The 23,821-nt window shown below is 33.0% G+C and overlaps 1 protein-coding gene across 8 annotated transcripts in view; it reads left to right on the top strand.

Annotated features, from left to right (window-relative positions):
• The window catches only part of FSTL5 (follistatin like 5), a 771,595-nt gene that overhangs the window by 365,475 nt on the left and 382,299 nt on the right, over window positions 1-23,821 (top strand). For all 8 annotated transcript variants that reach the window (XM_082391660.1, XM_082391659.1, XM_082391666.1 and 5 more), the window contains one exon: window positions 23,271-23,467. In XM_082391660.1, the coding sequence (XP_082247786.1) occupies window positions 23,271-23,467 (197 nt within the window). The remainder of the gene's footprint in view (window positions 1-23,270; window positions 23,468-23,821) is intronic.

The raw sequence follows: 23,821 nt of genomic DNA, 5'->3' as shown, positions 1-23,821 counted from the left end.
AAAACTTTTATATTTGTTCATGTATTTTACCTTTGGAAACATCAGAACATTTTAAAATAATATCTTCAAACTAAATTAATATCACTAATATCTAACCCCAAACATTTGTAAGTAGAGTATAAATATCGTTATTTGATTTCTCATGCCTCACTCATCACTATGAGGGATGGGTTCTGTTTACATTAAAAGGAGAATCTAATGGAGGGTGGGTTTATTTATGTGCCATAAACTATGATGAGCTCTTCACATATAACTTAATCTTTTCAAAATGTGTGAATTAGGTTTTGATATCACTGTATTAAATAAGAACACTAAGGCCCAGAAAGATCCAGTGATTCACTAACGCATTCACAACTAGTATTTATACATTGGAGTTAGGTTCTTAACCTGGGCGCCTTGGCTTTTGGTAATTGAATATATGGTCTCAATATCTAAGCTAATTTAGCGTTCATCTTTTGAACTTCCATTAGAGTTTCCTATAATGCCTTCATAGCCCATCATAATTTCCCTTTTGTCTCTGGTCTGTCTAAATTCCACCCCCCTTCCCAACTCTACAATTTCCACTTTTCTTTCCACTTCACACAGTTTAGAAGTTCAAATACTTACAATTTTTTTTTTTTTATTAACTCAGATTATTAAAACAAACACCCGTTCATTTGGCATGCCAGGCCATGCTAAAAATGAGACTCAGCTCATCTCTAAACTACTTAAACTTTGTGTGTTTTTTTATGTTTCTGAATGTGCCCCATCACTGAATCATATTGTTGTGTGTAAAACAACACAACACAACACTTGAACACAACAAGTTGCCAAACTTGAGTGTTCATGTGAATCACCTGAAGAGCTTGTTAAAGCACAAATGATTTGGTCATACACCTAGAGTTTCTGATTCATCAAGTACTGATTGGGGCTGAGAATTTGCAATTGAGCTACAATATGAGACCACTGGTGCAGACTAACACAGTACATTTTAAAAATGCCTTCAATTGTTGTATTCCCATGAATGCTAAGTACTTTTTAAATTATTATGACCATTGTTTTTTTATTTTTAACCCTTGACAAAATTCTAACTAGCAAAATATCTCTATTAGTTTTTGGGTTGATAAAGTTATGATTTTAAGACTATTTTTCTTTTCCATTTTTTAGATATGTTTCCATATTTCATAAACTAGAAAAATTATTTGTGAAACAGGAGGCTGTAGTCAAGTTTGTTAGTTATAATTATCTAAGGTTGATCACTATCACTGGGCAGACTATAAAGTGGCAGACTCTTAGCCAAACTACCTGAAATTCAAATTCCAGCTCTACCATTTCTTAAATCTGTCACTGTGATGAAATTAGTTAACTTCCATGTGTCATGGTTTCCTGATCTAAAAGAGGAAAATAATACTAGCATCTATTCCATTATGTAGTTTTATTATCATATAGATTTATATATATGCATATATACATATATATGACATTTAAAAATATACACAGTGAGGGATATATGAGTTTGAGCTTTTATTTGATGATGAGATTATGCTTTGCATAATGTAAAATCTTTTGTTTGGAGGGTTTATTAACTGATAATATATAAAGGGCATAACCATCAAGTCAAAATGAAATTCAGATCTCAGCTTAACATGTTTTACACTGCTTTTATATTTTTAATTTAACTATAATATTCCTGGAAGCTTATAACTGAAATATTTCCAATAGAAAAACCTTCAAAAATACCATATTAGTAAAGCAACAAATAGGCTTTGCTACTTATGAGAAAAGTAATTTCCTGTTCTTGAGAGTGCTGCATTCATTAAAAAATGTATTTGAAATTCTTTAATGAACACAGTACATATAAAACAGCATACAGAGTCCACCTTTTGTTTTAAAGTCCAATTTTTCTAATAGTGTTCCATGTACTTTATAATTGAAATATAATCATCAGAATGGATCAATTGTTTGGCTGAATATTTACTTCAGTTCCTAATTTTGGAGAAGACTTGTCATTTTCCTACTAGAATAGCTAATAGTGCCAGTGTGGTAGAAAGTAGCATTTTGCCTGATTAAAACCAAATTAACATAAACAAACTGTTCTAGGAAAATTAAGTGCTATGCTGAATATCATTAATCAGTTCCCAGAATGTTATAGTGCTTAATTTGTAATAATTTAATATGTGTATGGACATTTAAACAATTTGAGTAAAACATAATGCTTACTGTGCAGCTTCAGTATGCTTTTTGTACCATGACCCTCCTGAATAGACAGTATGAAATCTTTGCTAAAAGAAGTAGAGCAGCCAATGAAAAGTCAGCTCTCAGAAATTTCAAAGTATCCAAAGTAACTACACTAGAAATGAAGAGTTAGCGGCTTGTCTGAAGGACTGTGTCACATGTTTCTGTTTGGACTTAATATAGAAAGAAATGGTGAGCCATTTAAAGGTTTAAAGCAGAAAAGACATCTGAAAATATTAATTTATAGATTACTTTAACAGTAATTAGATTGAAGTTGGCAAGGTTGAAAGCAAAGAAAGTTAAAAGTTAGGCAGTTAGGAAAGGAATGCAAGATTCAGATGAATGATAAAGGAGTCCTGAGTTAATTTACCTACTGTTAGTAGGGATAGAGAAATACAACAGACATTAAGAAGCCAGGATGGAAGAAAGCCAACTGAGATTAAGCATTTATCTCCTTACCTCCTTAAGGCTCTTATAAAGTAAGTGGGAAAGCATAATACCATAAAAGATTTGGGCCATTAATGAAAAGAATTTGAAATTTCTCAGACACAGAAAAGGATAAAAAATATTTCTACAATAAACATGTATGATAAAATACCCAGGGCAAGCACTAAAATAAGGGAAAAAAATATATAAATTCGAAGTCTGTAACAGGAAAACAATGAAAAAAAAAAAAAACAAATAAACACAATATATCCAAAAAGAAAACATACCAAAAAAAGACAATAGAGAGCACGAAGAAAAGTTATAGAAATAAGTCCAAAGATATCAATTATTCTTATTTTCTTAGTCCATTCAAGCTGCTATAACAAAATATCACAGACTTAGAGGCTTATAATCAACAAACATTTATTTCCTACAGTTCTAGAAGATGGGAATTTCAAGATCCGGGCATCGGCAAGTTCAATGTTTGGTGAGGGCTTCCTGGTCGTAAACAGCTGTCTTTTCACGATGTCCTCACATGCCAGACAGAGTTAGGGAGCTCTCTGGGGCCTCTTTTATAAGAGTACTAATCCCATTTATGAGGATTCCACCCTCATGACCTAATACTTCCCAAAGGCCACACCTCCTAATACCATCACATGGGACATTAGGATTTCAACATATTAATTTTGAAGTGACACCTTCGGGCCATAGCAATAATGAATATAAGTGGACTAATCCAATCAATTTTAAAAAAGAATATCCGATTTTTAAAATCCATTTACATAAGATTAAGTTAACATAATTTATATGCTAGCAATACCTTTATCATGTCTTCCTACCCCACATCACACCCCCCAATTATACATATATAAATCTTATAAATGATACGCATATAGTAGGAGAATAGAAAAAGGTGCAACATTTACATAGTAGTATTTGATTTATTTTATGACAAATAATTGAAATTTTATTATGTATAAATCTAACTCAAGAATCTGTAGATGATATGGAAATTAATCATAAATGGTCCTTACCATCAGCATATCATAGTCCAAAAGAAGGGGAAAAAAGGCATGCCTAAAAAATAAAAGGTAAATTGAGAGAGAGAAAGGGAAAATAAATATGATTCAGATAAAGTACTATAGATGTCTAAAGGGGGAAATAAAAATAAGCTCCAGCTAGGGCTTCTATAATTCTTCTTGAAGGACTGGGGACACTGCCTAGATTGCCCTTAAACTGGGCATTAAAAGTGGATGAGACTTGGAATGCAATTCATTGATAAAAGTGTATTTTTCTTCAGCTCCACTAATTTAATTCAGATTTACAATTACTGCAATAGACACAACTTATGAGTCCTAAATGCTCAACGCATTGTTCCATTACATAATCTAATAGGCTTATGTGCATGAAGAAACAACTGTGAGATTATGGTCTAGATTTAGCACCCGAACTAATGTCAAGTTTCAGTTTCTCCCCTAATAGGGATGTGATTTTAATTTACTTTATTTAAGCTCGGAAACAGTGGCTCACCATCTTGGCTGCACATATGAATCACCCAATGTGCTTTTAAAAAACACTGATGCCCACACCTCACCACCAATGAATTAAATCAGAACCTCTGATAATGAGGCCGGGGCATCAGTTGTTTTAATGCTCCTCAGATGACTGTAATGTGAAACACAGGTGAAGAACTACTGCTTCTGGGAGTCCCATTTCCTCATTCAGTATAATTAAAAAGCAAGTTTAAGCTGTAGCAAAGTTACTCTTTGGGGTCAAATTGCCTGTGTGTCTAGCGTTCCTGACCATGCTCACTAGGTAAATGATAGCTCTGTCTTATGTTCACCAATTAATACAACACCAAATTTACCCTGATTGTATTTGACAAAATGTTTTCACCTGAAACAACGAAGAGGTTATGTCAATAGAAGTCCAAGGTCTAGTCCACTTTTTTATGACAGTAGAGAAAAATCAGTGACTTTGCTGGGATGTATGTGATACAGAAACCTTCCTCTATTCTGACACTATCCCTAGAATTTACATAAAATGTTAATTCCTCACATATTATTTGAAATACATTTATATGACAAATGTTAGAGGATCTCTTAAATTGAGATAACAAAAAATTGCTACTTTTAAATTCATAATTGAATATGGCTATATCCACATGTTTTTTTCTCTGATTCCCATGAAGTCTATACTTAAACCTTTTTTTTTTTAATTGAAGTATAGTTGGTTTACAATGTTGTGTTAGTTTCTGTTATACAGGAAAGTGATTCAGTTATATATATATATACATGCATATATACACGTATTATGCATGTTTATATACATATTCTTTCCCATTATGGTTTATTATAGGGTACTGAATTAATTCCCTGTGCTATACAGTAGGAACTTGTTGTTTATCTAGTTTAGGTATAGTAGTTTGCATCTGCTAATCCCAAACTCCTAATTTATCCCTACCCCACCCCCTTTCCCCTTTGGTAACCATAAGTTTGTTCTCTATGTCTGTGAGTCTGTTTCTGTTTCGCAAATAAGCTCATTTGTGACATATTTTAGTTTCCACGTGTAAGTGATATCATACGTATATTTAAATGTTAAGAACAACAACAACAAAAAACTTGTTATGTTAATGCATTTTATACTGATATCTATCTACACTATACCATTATTTTATAGATCAGTGGCCAAAAAAATATGGCCCAAAGCCTGCTTTTGTAAATAAAATTTTAGTGAAACATAGCCACGATCACTTGTTCACATATGCTTGTGTCTGCCTTTACAGTATAACACGTTGCTATATAACACTGTGACAGAGAGGGGATGGACCAGAAAGCCTAACATATTTACTCTGTGGTCCTTTAGAGGAAAATTTGTCCAAACCTGCTATAGATTGATTTTTTTTAATCTATTACTTAAAATAATTTGTGATTACTAATTCTCTCAAATTACTCTTTGACAATTCCTTGCAATAAACAAAGAAAGAAGAAAAAGTTATTGTGAAATAAGTTTATTCCTCAGTGTGGTATAATCTCCTTCATTTCCCTCCTCCATATTTTCAGTTTGTTTGTTTCTCCTCCTATGATACACTTTTCCCATCTTCCTTGGTCTATTTAAAAAGCTGTACCTCCTTGGACTTTTAAAATGATTGTCGTATTTCCACAAATCAAGTGTCAAATATTTCTTTGCTTCCCTGAGAGCAAGTCTGGGAAAAAGCATTTAAGGATGATTTGAAGAGAGAAGACTCAAATCAACAGAATTAGAAATGAAAAAGGAGAAGTAATAACTGACGCTGCAGAAATACAAAGGATCATGAGAGACTACTACAGAAATATATAGCAATAAAATGGACAACCTGGAAGAAAAGGACACTTTTTTAGAAAAGTACAACCTTCCGAGACTGAAGCAGGAAGAAAGAGAAAATATGAACAGACCAATCACAAGCACTGAAGTTGAAACTGTGATTAAAAATCTTCCAACAAACAAAACCAAGGACCAGATGGCTTCACAGGTGAATTCTATCAAACATTTAGGGAAGAGGTAACACCTATCCTTCTCAAACTTGCAAAATATAGCAGAGGGAGGAACACTCCCAAACTCATTCTATGAGGCCACCATGACTCGGATACCAAAACCAGACAAAGATGTCATAGATGTCATAAAAAAAAAAATAAACTGCAAGCCAATACCACTGATGAGCATAGATACAAAAATCCTCAACAGAATACTAGCAAGCAGAATCCAGCAGCACGTTAAAAGGATCATAAAACATGATCAATTGGAGTTTATCCCAGGAATTCAAGGATTCTTCAGTAAATGCAAATCAATCAATGTGATATACCATATTAACAAATTGAAGGATAAAAACCATATGATAATCTCAATAGATGCAGAAAAAGCTTTTGACAAAATTCAACACCCATTTATGATAAAAACTCTCCAGAAAGTGGGCACAGAGGGAACCTACCTCAACATAATAAAGGCCATATATGACAAACCCACAGCCAACAACATTCTCAATGGTGAAAAAAATTAAACCATTTCCTCTAAGATCAGGAATGAGACAAGGGTGCCCACTCTCACCACTATTATTCAACATAGTTTTGGAAGTTATAGCCACGGCAATCAGAGAAGAAAAATAAATTAACAGAATCCAAATCAGAAAAGAAGAAATAAAACTGTCACTGTTTGCAGATGACATGATACTATACATAGAGAATCCTAAACATGCTACCAGAAAACTACTAGAGCTAATCAATGAATTTGGTAAAGTAGCAGGATACAATACTAATGCACGGAAATCTCTCATATTCCTACACACGAACGATGAAAAATCTGAAAGAGAAAATAAGGAAACACTCCCATTTACCATTGCAACAAAAAGAATAAAATACCTAGGAATAAACCTACCTAAGGAGACAAAAGACCTGTATGCAGAAAACTATAAGACACTGATGAAAGAAATCAAAGCCGATACAAACAGATGAACAGATATACCATGTTCTTGGTTTGGAAGAATCAACATTGTGAAAATGACTCTACTACCCAAAGAAATCCACAGATTCAATGCAATCCTTATCAAACTACCAATGGAATTTTTCACAGAACTAGAACAAAAAATTTCAAAATTTGGATGGAAACACAAAAGACCCCGAAGAGCCAAAGCAATCTTGAGAAAGAAAAATGGAGCTGGAGGAATCAGGCTCCCTGACTTCAGACTATACTACAAATCTACAGTAATCAAGACAGTATGGTCCTGGCACAAAAACGGAAATATAGATCAGTAGAACAGGATGGAAAACCCAGAGATAAACCCACGCACATATGGTCACCTTATCTTTCATAAAGGGGGCAAGAATATACAAAGGAGCAAACACAGCCTCCTCAATAAGTGGTGCTGGGAAAACTGGACAGCTACATGTAAAAGAATGAAATTAGAACACTTCCTAACAGCACACACAAAAATAAACTCAAAATGGATTAAAGACTTAAATGTAAGGCCAAACACTATCAAACTCTTAGAGGAAAACATAGGCAGAACACTCTATGACATAAATCACAGCAAGATCCTTTTTGACCCACCTCCTAGAGAAATGGAAATAAAAACAAACATAAACAAATGTGACCTAATGAAACTTAAAAGCTTTTGCACAGTAAAGGAAACCATAAACAAAATGAAAAGACAACCCTTAGAATGGGAGAAAATATTTGCAAACGAAGCAACAAAGAGTAATCTCCAAAATATACAAGCAGCTGATGCAGCTCAATGTCAAGAAAACCAACAACCCAATCCAAAAATGGGCAGAAGACCTAAATAGACATTTCTCCAAAGAAGATATGCAGATGGCCAACAAACACATGAAAGGATGCTCAACATCACTAATCATTAGAGAAATGCAAATCAAAACCACAATGAGGTATCACTTCACACTAGTCAGAAAGGATGTCATCAAATAATCTACAAACAATAAATGCTGGAGAGGGTGTGGAGAAAAGGGAACCCTCTTGCACTGTTGGTGAGAATGTAAATTGATACAGCCACTATGGAGAACAATATGGAGGTTCCTTAAACAACTAAAAATAGAAATACCATATGACCCAGCAATCCCACTACTGGGCATATACCCTGAGAAAACCATAATTCAAAAAGTGACATGTACCACACTTTTCATTTCAGCATTATTTACAATAGCCAGGACATGGAAGCTACATAAGTGTCCATCGACAGATGAATGGATAAAGAAGATGTGGCACATATATACAATGGAATATTACTCAGTCATAAAAAGAAACGAAATTGAACTATTTGTAGTGAGGTGGATGGACCTAGAGTCTGTCATACAGAGTGAAGTAAGTCAGAAAGAGAAAATCAAATACTGTATGCTAACACATATATATGGAATCTAAAAAAAAAATGGTTCTAATACACCTAAGGGCAGGACAGGAATAAAGACACAAATGTAGAGAATGACTTGAGGACACGGGAAGGGGAGGGTAAGCTTGGATGAAGTGAGAGAATAGCATTAACATATATACACTAGCAAATGTAAAATAGTTAGTGGGAAGCAGCTGCATAGCACAGGGAGATCAGCTTGGTGTTTTGTAACCCACTAGAGGGGTAGGATAGGGAGGGTGGGAGGGAGACACAAGAGGGAGGTCATATGGGGATATATGTATACATATAGCTGATTCACTTTGTTATACAGCAGCAACTAACACAACGTTGTAAAGCAATTATACTCCAATAAAGATGTAAAAAATAAAAGGATGAATTGAAGCATCATCAACATAAGATAGAAATTCAGATCATACCTCACATAACTTTTTATTTAGTCTCTCAACCTGGCCAAATTCCAAAAAGATAGAACTGTGCTAGAGACCTGGTCCTGAATCAAGTATTGGGTGCCAGCCCAAATCCTGTCTGTTCTTTGGGGTGCCAAGGCCGGGTAAGAACAGGAATTAGTCAGTGGTATCAGGGGTAGTAGCTCCAGAAAGTTGGTATAAAATGTTTACTATGAATGAGAAAAATGGAAAATATGAAAACAGCCTGCTCTTAAGTAGAATTGTTATTGACTAAATAATGATACCATTTGCTTTTAACTCTGTCTTTTGTTTTCTTGTCTATCAGATATATTTTTCTCTAAGAAGATATCTATTAATAGTAGTATTTTCATGGTACTTTTATCATTATTTTATATATTATTGGCTGATCTCTTTACATGATATATGAAGCACTATGATAATGTAATGCATATAATGGTGTAAAAAAATAGAGGCTTGTTCATGAAAAAGGGCTTTGTTAGAATTTATAATAGAATGCTTAACTTAAAGTAAAATACAAAAATGATGCCCAGTACAAAACGGTAGAGGCAAGGTTGCCATCAGCTGTCCAGGGCATAAAGGTACTGGGACAAGGCAATGAGTGAGGCTGAAATTAAAACTACATCTTACTTTTCAAACCAGGCACCCTAGGTGGGGTATATTCACCAAGAAGAGCTTTCTTCTGTCTATGAAGTGTTGTATTCACCAGCTTTTTCCTCTTTCCACAAAGGCAGTATTTGCTTGCTAAGTTTGGTATCCAGAGTTTTGGCCACCTAACTGAGTGCTTTTCTTAATTCACTAGAAGGTGCAGTAAAGTCTAAAGGACCTTGTTAGAAGTGCATAGTAATTGGAAATTCTTTTGAATCTAACCAATCAAAATTTCGTGTCTTTAGGAAATAATAGATCATGATATTTTTGCACTATTTCAGTATACCAAAATAAAAATTATATTATTTTCTCCTTGAAAGGATGTTTTAATGATTAAAAACAATAAAAGAACTATTTATTTAGAGTAAACTGGTAGAATAAGTATAGGAGGTTTACTTTAGAAAGGTCAAGAGTTAATTCAGTTAGTGAGTTCTATTTTTTTAAAGCTTATTTTGTGTAGTAATAAAGAATCAAAAAATTAAAACTGAAAGGTGTTCTATAAGTTTTCTATTTACAATATCTTTCCTTGTTACATTCTTTGTTTATATTGCAGGAATTATATTTAAATTTGCCTATATATAGTCATTTATGTATTATATAAGTGATATATAATCACTTATATCTTAAACAATTACAAGAACTTTGAGTTTGTATTAATCCTTTTTTTCTTCTTCTAAGAAAAATGAATCAGATATCTAGAATGTTAAAGGATACTTTTTCAAGGTAAAATCATGAATTTCTTACAAATATAAATTTAACGTGTTAAATATTTAATTAACTCATTATTTAAGAGGGAACTAGGCAGATTTATATTCAGTTCAAAGAAGTCAAAGAGCCATACATTTATGTGGTGTAAACAATTGTGGAAATGAAATTACAAATAGACGTAAACCTGGCTTTTTCCACAAAAAAGGGAATAGAAATCAATTGAATCTTTTCCAGACAAAATTCATTTGCAAGTCCATAGGCAAGATTTATTTTCCATTGGTATCAGTTATCTGCAATTTACCAGGTAGTAAAATATTTCAAAGGCAATGTAAGGCTAAAGTCATATAACCCAGAAAGTCATGCTATAAATAATGAGTAACTTTCCATTGGGAACACCTAATAATGTCTTTGTTTATTCCAAACTTATTTACCAAGCTATACTAGAAATCAGTATATGGCCTAAATGACGTTCAAATCACAAGTGAAAATCTTTAGACACAAATTACATAAGCTATGGTCATTATTTTAATTATGAAGCCAAGAAGAAATAAATTTAATTGGAGAGAATACAATATCACTAAACCATTTTATATTTTTATATTATAAAACACTAAACCATTTTATATTTTGTATTATATACACAAACATACAAATATAGGCATATGAACATTAATGTATGTTATCTTCAAAGAGAAGATGTTTTTTATGTCCATTGTTCATAACAGGTAACTCAACCAAGAAATTAAATAAATATGAATGCTGGAGTGTGTGTAAAGGCAAAATCTTGGTTTTCTTCTATCCCCAGAAACTAGAAAGCCAGACATCGTTTTAAAATGTGTTTATTAAGTAATTCCACAACTCACTTGTAAAAATGAATGATTTTTAATACAAAGGGTTTGTTATTCATTTTCATCTGGAAAAATTCATGGAAAGGACAAATACTTAAGTTATTCTCTTCTGCTATTTATTCATAAGGTGAAAATTGGGAATTTTACATCTCTCTATTGACTTTAGAAATTTCACACATTTTAATGAATTTTTTATGTAAACGTATTCAAAACTCATATGCCTTTAGGTTGTAGCAAAATTAACTTAAGAAAAGTCAATTCGATGAAAAAGCAACTTTTCGTTATGTAACATTATCTTGGACTTTGATAAAACAACCCATAGCCTTTTTGTGAACATAAGTCAATACTATGTCAGAGGAATATATCTCTACACCACTGTTCTTATTCATATGAATATAACCACAGATTTTGTTTTATTTATACACACACACACATATCCATGCATATGGTAAAAATCAAGATGTCAGCTGGATTTCACCGAAAACTTTTGCATTTCAGAGAAAGGCAACTTCCCTTGTCCTCATATTCTTCTATCTAATTTGCAGCAGTTATGAAATGGAGCAGGACCCTATGGTCCTTGTCCCCCACGTCCTCAGCCTGCCTTTTGTCTGTAGAAATCTTTTAGCCAAAGAATAAGTTTAATAAGAGAAGTGAGAAAAAGCAGAACAAAGGAAAACAGTCAAACGAGACCAAATAATAATAATAGTTCAGTCGTTAAGCAAAGTCAAGGACTTTTAGTTCCTCCTCAAGGGGGCTACAGATAATATTCTGAGCCATATCCTGTGAGCTGTGTTGTAGATACTGAAACCCCCACCAGGTAAAAGAATTTAACTACATGATGACCATGCGGTAGCCATGACATAAGCTGCCACAATTCCAAGAACTGGCCTCAAAGAAATGGTAACAAACTGACCCTGGAACTAAAGACTAACTGTACTTAAAACCATCAAGATGACAAGATGACACTGGTCAGACCACTGCATGACCAATTTCAAGGTGACCGTCAGAGCTGACTGTGCTCTTTCTGCAAGTAGCCCCCTCCCTCCATCTATAAAATCTCTTACCCACTGGCTGTCATTGGGGGTGAGTTGGCCTTTGGACAGGAGTCCTCCCCACTGCATTGCTTGCCTCCAAAATAAAGCACACTTTCCTTTTCACCAACCTTGCCTTTTTAATTGCTTTTGAGCAGTGAGCAGCCAGACTCCTACTTTCAATTACAGTTAGCTGATATTTTTCCCTTTTCAAGGAATGGGCCTTAGCATATGAAGATGTGTCATAAATCTATCTTCATTCCTTCTTCCACCAAACTAGACAACGTTTTTGTGGTCTCTTTTTAAGTCAGCAGTGTCTTAGTACTCCTAAAAAATGCTCACAGTCATGTTTTGACCAGGAACATCTTTACTTCACATTTACACATGCCCTCCCTTAACAACCAGACTTCAGCTTCCATGCATTCACCAATGACACAAAGCCAATTCATCAAACCGTTCCTTTCTTCTTAGACTACAGAGCTTCTTAACTGACTATGTTTTCTTTTCCCTCACTGAGGCCTCTACCAGCATCCACAATTACCTCAAATTCATCTCATTTAAAAGCTCCCCCAACTCTTGAGGGTATAGCTACTTCCTGCAGTTGTCTCTGAGTTACTTCAAGATTTTTTTGTTTTTTATTTTTCACCTAATGCTTTAACAACAGGGAAACCAGTTCCCTATATTGTCTCCTGTTTTGTTTTGTTTTGTTTTTTTATTTTTTATTTTTGGGGGATTGATTTTACTTTCTTTTTTTTTTTTAATTTTTACTTATTTTTTATTTATTTATTTATTTTTGGCTGTGTTGGGTCTTCGTTTCTGTGCGAGGGCTTTCTCTAGTTGTGGCAAGCAGGGGCCACTCTTCATCGCGGTGCGCGGGCCTCTCACTATCACGGCCTCTCTTGTTGCGGAGCACAGGCTCCAGACGCGCAGTCTCAGTAGTTGTGGCTCACGGGCCTAGTTGCTCCGCGGCATGTGGGATCTTCCCAGACCAGGGCTCGAACCCGTGTCCCCTGCATTGGCAGGCAGATTCTCAACCACTGCGCCACCAGGGAAGCCCCTTGTCTCCTGTTTGAAATATCTAGTTTGGTTTTGCTTTTTGACTGGACTCTGACATAACAGGTCAATCGATCTTTGAACTCCTTCCAGTTTATGGGCTAAAAATCACACAGTGATACAGTGTTATAAATTATTTTTAAATTGGTAATTAGCTGACAATTTGATTAGGTTCTGCTTCAGTTCTTCATTTTTTTTTTTTTTTTCTTTTTGAAAGCCAATAATTTAGAGGGCTGGGGAAAACACTCAACTTACCAAAGTATCTGTTATTCAGTCTCTAGGACTATTCATTTTCTCAATTTCTGGGAGACTTTCAAAATATATTTTATCAAGACTGATTAAATGGCTATTAATTATAGTTGTTACTAGTGGTACCTTATTTATTATACATGTTCAAAAGCATTGGGAACTGTTATTAATTTCAATACACCTTTGCCACTACCATATTTTGGATAAAATGCTTTTATCATATCATGTACCCTCAATATAATTTCTACCTTAGATGAACAAAATTAAGCTATAAATTTATGGAAAACATTTGCCGTTGACCTAACTAGGAAGTCATCAACTGCCCATGAATCAAATCTGACCTATTTTCTGTCAAAAATATGACTGTTTTTCAGTTTTTGTTGGTGAAAAACTTGTTTTCAAATTTTTTTCTATTATTAACATCAGGAAATGTTTGTTTTCTCTAATATGTGGAATATTTACTATGTTTTGTTGAAAATATCTCCAAAGAACTATAATGAAAGAATAAAATTGTTCTATTTTTAAAAAAAGATTAATTTATCATTTCCCCTATATTTATTTACTCACTGTCTCATAAGCCCAATTTCTACGGAAGACACACACAGTTTATACTTAATGTAGAAACTTTCCAGTATTAATTACCCCATGTCCTCCTATTCACATCCCTTATATCATTTGTCCTCAGCCTTTGCTATCTCTTATAAATCTTTGGTCAAGGTCATGATGAGCTATTGTTAAACATGGTGCATACCCATAAGAAAGTGTAGGACTAAATAAATATTTGTTACTTATTGTGTGTGATTGTGTGTAAATTAAAATAAAATGTCAAATAGTATCATATTTCTATGATATGTGTACCACTGAGGAATTGAACAGTTAACATTTATAGTCTTCCAGAAAACAAAACAATAGATGTTGCATGTAGGCAATATATGACCAAATGTTCTTAATATATAGTATTTTATGTTATTGCAATTTCAGACAAAAATAGGGGTCCACTTTGGAAATATTCCAAAGAATCATTATGTAATAGAGAATGGCAGTCCAGTTGAAGAAGTCTTCTGTCGATGACTGAACTATTTAACTGCTGCTACCAGGATTCTTGAGAGCATTGGGTGATCCTTTTCTACAGAGACACAAATTGGTAGAATCATTTGTGTTTATTTGGTTGGTTTGGGGTCAAAGAGGAGGCAATTAGTGCTAGCATCCATGCTATGACCAATTGAAATGTGAAATATCAAAGGATTCTCATTGGACAATGTCTCCTGACGGTCAGCTGTTCTTAAAAGAAATAATGACAACACATAGTGACTACCCCAAGGACATGGTTTTTTACAGTTTACATTTATTCAAATAAATTATTTGTACATATCATTGTATCAAGATAAAAAATCCAATAAAGTGATATTGCCCCACACACATACAATACATACAAAAGATCTCTTCCCAAATCCAAGCTATAAATTGTTACATACACTAACCCACTTCAACGTTGAGCCTGTATGAAAGTATTTATCATAAAACAAGAGAACAATACTATAAATGTTACTGTTGTGATGTTTAGTGTATAATGATATTTGAATATTTACTGTTGCTTAGAATTAGATGTACTTTGGAAAGACTATTTCTTTATGTTAAATTTAATAAGATAAAGACATAGCTGGGGGTTGATGCCCATTCATGACTATTATCTCTTTTGTTTGCTTGATGGGAAATAATGAATAGGCTATATAGAAAATATATAAAGTAGAAACCATAGAAGAAATCCTGTTTTTTACTATCATTTTTGTATTTTTCTGTGATAAATAAGACAAAGTGTAACTGAGATATTCTGAGACAAGATATATATGAACTCTTGACTGAATAAGATATTCAGTGACCAGAAAAAGAAATATGCTTATGCTCATAACTTGGAAACTTAACACCAAACTATAAACTTCAGGAAGAAAGTAACTCAACCTCAACCTTCTACTGTATATAAATTTAGCATTAAACCTGATGCTTATAGAAGAGTACTATATTCCTGTAAGAGTATATTTCTGGGTTTGCTCCACACCAAGGCACTATGCTTAATGGCTGCTTGATCTACATTTCCCACCTAGAAGTATTACAGTGTTTCTCTATCATTGTGGTTTATCAAGTTTGCCTGTTAATATCTCCATTTGATTCACATTTTTGAAGTTATGTTGTTTAGACAGGCTTGGAGAGTCATTTCTATCAATATTATGCAGCATTCCTAATGATTGTTGGGGAAATTAAAAATCCTACCAACCAAAAGACCTCTCTCTCTCTCTCAATGTAGCAGAGAAAAGACACATGATTTATTATTGAATATGTATATTCATACACATGAATATATGTATGCAGGCAGTCCTCAGAAAACTGTAAATTCTTGACAGAATTTCACACAAATTTGTAGAGTAACATAAAAGAAAGAATAACTAAAGCTTCTCTATCTTCTCAAGAGACAAATAGATGCAACTTGTGAGTCCTGTGTACCTCATGAGAAATGTCTGAGTTAACTAGTATGATGCGCTTACAACTATTGGGTCAGAATTTTCTTAATCTTTCATGTAAAGTCAAATGTCAGTCTTGTTATTGGGCTTATTATGTTTCATGGAGATGGTATAGTAATTGTACTTACTTCACAGGATCATTTTAAAGATTAAATGAGCTGTCTGTAAAATACTTAGAACAGTGCCAGCACACAATAATTGCTGTGTATATATTGGATTAAAATCATCATATGCCTATGGCTTCACGGCTATGAATAGCATATCTTCTGTAAGATCAATGCAAACAATACAATTTTCATTGAAAACCACATATTTGAGTAATGTGATGAAATTATTGGACAAGATTATTTAGTGTTCAGAAGTACTAAGAGTCCTGCTCTTAATGGAGGTACATGAGTCTTAGTTTTGACTCTACTTGATTCAGGGATAGACACTTTTTCATAACTTGATTACTTTTTTAAATTACTTTCATCAAATTTTTTAAAAATTCAAGAATATCTTTTATATGTCTTTACTCCTTGAAATATTATAAATCCAGATAATATAAATCAAAATTAAAAACCTCTATAAAACACAGACTACCACAATGAGAACTGTAAGAACTGTGTAGTATAATTTTTAAGGCAATATGAACTCATACTTTAACAGCAATTGCAAAAATGTGAAAAGATGAAAGCCCTTCATGTTGTGTACAAAATATTTGTAGAAAGGTTGCCAGAAAACAAACAATAATTAATTAGGAAAAACTTATTTCATAAACTGTTTGATATCATTAGCTACTTATCACATATTCTATAGGAGGTATGCCTTTTCATATGAAGCATACTATATTTTCTTGGTTTTAACTATAAAGATAATGACTTAAAAGACTGTTAATTTACTAAACGTTAAAATCACACACGAGCAATTGTGATAATTATATTACAAGTTGTATTTATTTCAGGTAAGATAAATATACATTTTTCACTAAGGTTCCCAAGCATTCTAGATAAACATCATCATTGTATTGTGCTCTGTTTTATTTTGTTGTGTTTTCTGCCAGCATTCTCTGCATCTTTACTTTATAATATGTGATTCTGTTTGTGAGGGTGATGAGAGAGGATGGGGATAGTAAGAGCTAAGCTGCCTACTTGCTCCAAAGTGTGTCACCTTTGAAGAATATAATTGAAAACAGAGCATGGGATGCCTAATCTTGTCCCTCAAAAGCATTTTAATTAATATTCTTTCAGGGTAAAGAGAGCAAAGTGACCTGGTTACTAGAACACCTTTATTGAAATTATAATATCACATTTGCCAAGCTAGAAAGTCAAACCTCTTTTTAATACTGCTTGTATAGATGTAGGCAGTTGTCAATGACCATGTGGCATATAATTGAAAAAAGTTACATCATAAGGAACAAAGTGTTTGGAGAATTAATATTTAACTTACAGTACTTTCCTTTTATTTCCAGTAAGACTAATTCCCAACATTAATCAGTAAGCATGTCAATTGAATTCATTGTGTTTTTAATCATTTTCATTTAACTAGTCAACAACGTTTAAGGAGATGTTAAATTAAGCCAAATCACATTGTGCGTGTGCAGAGAGTGGGGGAAAGGTTATGGAACCAATGTCTCTTGTAAAATATAGTCCCTCATTCATTTAAAAAATTCCCTGTAAGACAATGCGACACCACTACACACCTATTGTAATGGTGAGTCCAAAACACTGACAACACCAAGTGCTGGTGAGGGTTTGGAGCAACAGGAACTCTCATCCATTGCCGATGAGAATGCAAACTGGTACAGCAATTTTGGAAGGCAGTTTGGTGATTTTGTACAAACTAAACATAATCTTACGTACAATCCAGTAATTATGCTCCTTAGGATACGGATTTGAAAATTTAAGTCCACACAGATACCTAAACATGGATGTTTACAGCAGCTTTACTCAAAATTGCCAAAACTTGGAAGCAATAAAGATGTCCTTCAGTAGGTAAGGGGATAAATAAACTGTGGTCCATGCAGACAGTGGAATGTTATTCAGTGATAAAAAGAAATGAACAAACAAGCCATGACACAAAGGAATCTTAAATGCATTGACTTCTCAGAAGCCAATCTGAGAAGTCTACATATTGTATACAATTCCAAATCTATGACAGTCTGGAAAAGGCAAAACTATGGAGACAGTAAAAAGGTCAGTGTTTGTCAGGGGTTAAGGAGGATGGAGAGATGAATAGGCAGAGAGCACAGAGGATCTTTAGGGAAGTGAAACTACTCTGTAGATACAGGTGCACACATGTCACTATACATTTGTAAAAACCCATGGAGTATATAACACCAAGAACCCTATGTACTAATGAACTCTAATATAGGGGTTTTGTGATAATGACATCACTGTAAGTTCATCCATTTTTGTGGGGATGTTGATAGTGGGGGAGTCTGCATATGGGGGGGGCAAAGGGTACATGGAAAATCTGTATTTTCTGCTCAATTTTTCTGTGAAAATAAAACTGCTCTGAAAAGTAAGTCTACTGTTTAAAAAAAAAAAAAAATTCCCTCTTCATGAGGAAATCATGGCTCTTTAAATGTACAAAGTTGTGAAGTGGTATGTGTAGGTGTGCTTGTATTAGTAAATTTCCAGAATTAGAATAGTATCTGAAACATAACAGTTTTACATTAATCTTATGTGTAACTGTAAACGTTTTAATAAGAACTTTTAAGTAAAGTTTATGTAATACAAAACAATTTACACCATTAGATTTTCCATATTTTAGTAGATACTCCAGTTAAAGTTTATTTTAATTTTGTTCAGACTACTTTTAACCAAGATAATTTTAATTCCTTCAAACACACAGTTTAACAATTTACAAATGAATTTAAGTATAATAGTTTTCCATGTTGAATTGATTCATAGATGCCTATTAAATAAACATACTAAAGTTTTCATACATTCCTTATGTTATAAATGCAAAGTATTTTTCTAAAACACATTTTAGAAAATATTTACATTTTAAAAAATGTTTACATATTAAAAAGATGTAAAAGTTTTCTTTTAGCAATTGTTTAATAGTTTGAAGAAAAAACAATTCCAGTATGCATTCTAATACATGAAAATAATTGATGCTAAAATAAAAACATTTAATTTATATCCTTTTAATTTCTAAGATTTCAGCTTATATTAGGATCAAATTAATCAAATTTGAAATATAAATGCTAAAAAGAGACAAGTAATGTTCTTATATACTTAGATTTGATTATTTTTTTGTTGAAAGGAATTGGTACTTCTTAACGATGGATAGAAGGGAAGGATAAAAGTGTAATTTCAAAGAGATAACAAATTATAGGCTTTGAAAAAGTAGTGTTAAGCATAACTGATAGACTCTATAATTTTGAGCACATATCATGTACTCAAAACTGATGGTGGTACTATCAGATATATAAAACGTAATTATCCTCAGTTCAGTAGAGTCTTGGAGAAGCCGTGCCAATACACAGGTGTGACCATTTGAAAGTCAGAGAGTCAGAATGAGAAAGACAAATATCACAGGATATCGCTTACATGTGGAATCTAAGAAAAGGGTACACATGAACCTATTTACAAAACAGAAACAGAGTCACAGATGTAGAAAACAAACTTATGGTTACCAAGGGAGAAAGTGGGGGAGGGGGGAGGGATAACTTGAGAGATTGGGATTGACATATACACACTGTTATATATAAAATAACCAACAATAACCTGCTGTACAGTATGGGGAACTCTACTCAATACTAAGTAATGACCTATATGAGAACAGAATCTAAAAAAGAGCGGGTATGTATATATGTATGACTGATTCACTTTGCTGTACAGCAGAAACTAACACAACATTGTAAATCAACTATACTCCAAGAAAAATCAATTTAAAAAATCAAAACAAGTGAGAACTTGTGCACATAATAAGAATACAGGAATATCATGCATGTTTTGGCCATGTGGCATTATCAAGCATGTTTTTTGTTTCACAAAATAGTTTAGTTTGAATAAAATTATGAATCTATTACTTAAATGAGAAAAAAAGAAAAAAAAGAAAGAAAGTCAGAGATTCTGCCTTCTTCCAGGTCCCACAAGACTAGGTGGATTTTAACTGTCCTAGAATCACTCTGAGTCCAGAGTCAGCACAGCCCTGGAATCTGCATTCATGGGCAGGAGGATGGTATAGGTACCATCAGGTGACGACCTCATTAGTCTTGTCCTCAGTGTCTAGAACAGGCACAGCAAAGATGATCTCTTACTGGTCCCCAAGAGCACCAAGTGAGTCCAGGAGAAGTTTTCTTTCCTTTTGCTGCCTAACACCAGCAGGTGTCAGGTTTCTTTTCCTAACACCATCGGTTGATTAAGTATTGAGAAAGGAATCCTACCAAAGCAAACAAATCAACAAACTAAAATTTCTTAACTTCCTTCTTGAAATTATTCTTGGATGAGGCCATGATTTCTTAATATACATTGATGTTTATTTCTAAATATCTATTCTTTTTCATTAATTCTATTTTTTATATTGATACTTATTAAAAGGGTGGTAAACATTTAATATTTCCAAATCGTCATTTTGTTTTTACTCATTTTAACCCATTGTAATAGGACTTTTCCATTTATTCACTAAAATTTCCCTTTATTGTCATCAATTACCTCCAACTTAAGGAATCTAATGAGCATGTTTCATTTCTTATATTATTTTTACTCTGAAACATTTCACATTTCATCACACCCTCTTTCTTGAAAAGTTCTTCCCATTATCTTCCTCTTCGGTACTTATAGTTTTCTTGCTATTTCTCAGATACTCCTTTTCTTTTTCTCTCTCTCCCTTTGCAAGTTCTTTTTTCTCTACCTGCAATTTAAGCAATGATATTGCCTGGAGTTTATTATTATATTTGTTTTTCACTTTTCAAATAATCCTTGGACAAATTTACTGAATCCATGTATAAGTTGATTTTAAGCTCAGTTGTGAAGATGAGAAAAGGAGAGAATAAAGGCTAAAAGAGATATTGCCTGGGTGTAAAAATCACTGTGCTCCTTTCTAGCTCTGTAATTTTGAACAAGTTATTTAATCTCTCTGTGTCTTAGTTCTTCATCTGTAAAATAGTGGTAATTATAAGGTCTTTCTTGTTGGATTGTCATGAGAGTTAAGTGATTTAATACATAAAAAGTTCCTGGCACATAGAAAGCCTGCATTACATGTAATCTATATATTAATAATAGATGTATCTATTTATTCCTAAAAAAGATCTGTAACAGTGATTATTTAAAATATCTAAATTCTACAAAGTTTTACATAATTTTAGGACTGTTTATTGCACGTTTCCATAGAATGTGAATGCTTTAACTGCAATGCTTTTATTTTTGTTTTCTTTGGATTGCCAGCAACTACCTCAATACCTGGACTTGCCAGGGAATTTACAATTTGGGAAAAAGTATCTATAGAGAGAGCATGATGATGATTGTATTACTTGATTTGATCAAAATTAGAGTGTAACAACCTAAAATTGTATCTCCTCACGTCAAATTTCAAATATTAGTTAAAAGGTGTTCAGCACTTAAATTCTATTTCCCATGTTCTCACCTGCTCATCATGGATGGACACAGGTCAGTTCCCCCAGACTCTATCCTCCTTCCCATCAGTCAAATGAAAGGACAGGCAGGTCCAAGGTCAAATACAAAAATCCCAGGGAGGGCTGTTGGAATGGTTTTCTCCCTCTTCCTGATGCACACACACGCACACGCATTTGAAGGCTCCTCTTATGCGTCTTTCACAGACACCAAAATTGTTACCTATCCCTCTGGACTTGATTACTTTTCTCTTTTGTCAGTGATTTCTGTTCTATTATGAAAACATATTCTTATTATTATTCTTTACTGAGAACAGAATAGTGCAAAATTCACTTAATTTGTGGTACAAAGTTTACATCTTGTAAAAAAAGAAGTTCTTGACAGGATTGCTAAACACTAAAATTGTTGAAAAACAGAAGCCATTTCACTGTCTTTGATAAACAAGATAGTCTCTCATCTCTCTGGAAGAGATTGTTTTCTTGTCTGGAAAAGGAATGAGACCTCAACCCCATGCTTCTCAGACATATATTTTAAAATCTTTAGAAATATTGTAGATTCTGTCACAGCTTAATTGTCGAAATGAACCACAACTATAAAGTTAGGTTTTTTCCTAAAAAATATATTGTGAAAATTCTCAGCTAATATAATGCCTACTTTTTCATTTATAAATTACATTACACATTGTATTTTCTGTATACATTTTAAGTCACATTTACTATCAATAGTAAGCACATTTCATTTCAATGTGTTATAAAGACATCAGCATGGAGACTATTATAAGAAAAATCCTTTGTAAAATAATGATGTCAAGATATTAGAGCAATTGCAGTTATTTTTGAAGATATTAAGCCAAGCAACTATTTCCATTAACTGTGAAGTTCCCAGTATTCTGCTGGTTATTTTATGGGAGATACTGAAAATCTGTAATGCATTGTTTCTTCAGTAAGCTCATACTTTAGCTGTGGAAATGAAATTGACAGGTTAAGACTTCAAGATACAAAATGGAAACATATTTCATATTATACACCAAGACTCTAAATGGAGAAATAGATGAATATCAGAAAAATAAGTAAATAAATAAACTTTTGGAAGAAAACAAATATGAGCTTAGCATCATTAAAAATAGAATCAAGAAAAAATGTAAATACACACACACACACACAAACTTCTTCAAAACAAATCCAAATGTAAAAAATGTATATATTTCCAATTAAAAACTTGCTATACTCTTTTGGAGCCAGACATATATCAGTTTAAGCACAAAATCCAGCACAATCTAACCCTTTGTTTGGGTGAGCCATTTCATCTCCCTGAACCTCATGTTCAAAACCTGTGAAATTATCACTATAGACATGTATAGTGAGGAGTTAAACTAAGGTAGTGTATTTAAACATTGGAGCCAATTGAAGCTATCATGTTTTTCTATGTGCATTCATAGAATCAATGACTGTCATCAAGAAAACACACAGTATTTGTGTCGTTATTGGATTTGATACTAATGAAAAATTTCTATCCTCTCATGTAAATAGCCCATTCTTTTTTCCTTGTACAAGTAGTAAAGTATGCAATTAGAAACATAAATATTATGTACAAAGTATGTTATCTACTAGATATCAGCTTAAAACATTAATAAAATAAATGATTCCTTTCTAATAATATTGTTTTGAAAATAACTTAGTTCTTCTATTACAGGAGATAACTGCGAGGCCACTGAATACAGCAAGATGAAAAGCATGCTTTTAAATTTACAAAATCAAAAATATGTTACACAAGACAATGAAAACCCTAACGGTGATGACGTATTTCGGAAGAAGTTGCTGGTGGATCAAATGTTTAAATATTTTGATGCCGACAGTAATGGACTTGTAGATATCAATGAACTAACTCAGGTAGGATTAATGACTAAATTAACAAGCTCATTTAAGTATAGCATATGCAATATATTTACATTTGTGTGAATTTATGCTATATAAAAAATATTTTTATGCATATAATTTGACTATAGACATAAAATATTTTTAAGAGAAAAATTTGACTACTCTAACAGCAGTATTAATTTTAAGTAACATTTATATGATGTTGTACAATTTAAAAGAGATACCTACTTTTGACAGGTTTCTATACCTTAAATACCTAAAGGAATTGCCAGTTCTCTCTTATAGAATTTATAAAATATCTCCAGATATATTCTGGAACTTTTGTAATGTTTAATTTTCTATCAGTCAATGGAAGCTTGTTTATCT

This window comes from Balaenoptera borealis (assembly GCF_965194805.1).
Source record: "Balaenoptera borealis genome assembly, chromosome: 4".
Taxonomy (NCBI): Eukaryota; Metazoa; Chordata; class Mammalia; order Artiodactyla; family Balaenopteridae; genus Balaenoptera; species Balaenoptera borealis.
Note: the sequence above shows the minus strand (reverse complement) of the source record. Positions and strands in the feature narration are given on the sequence as shown.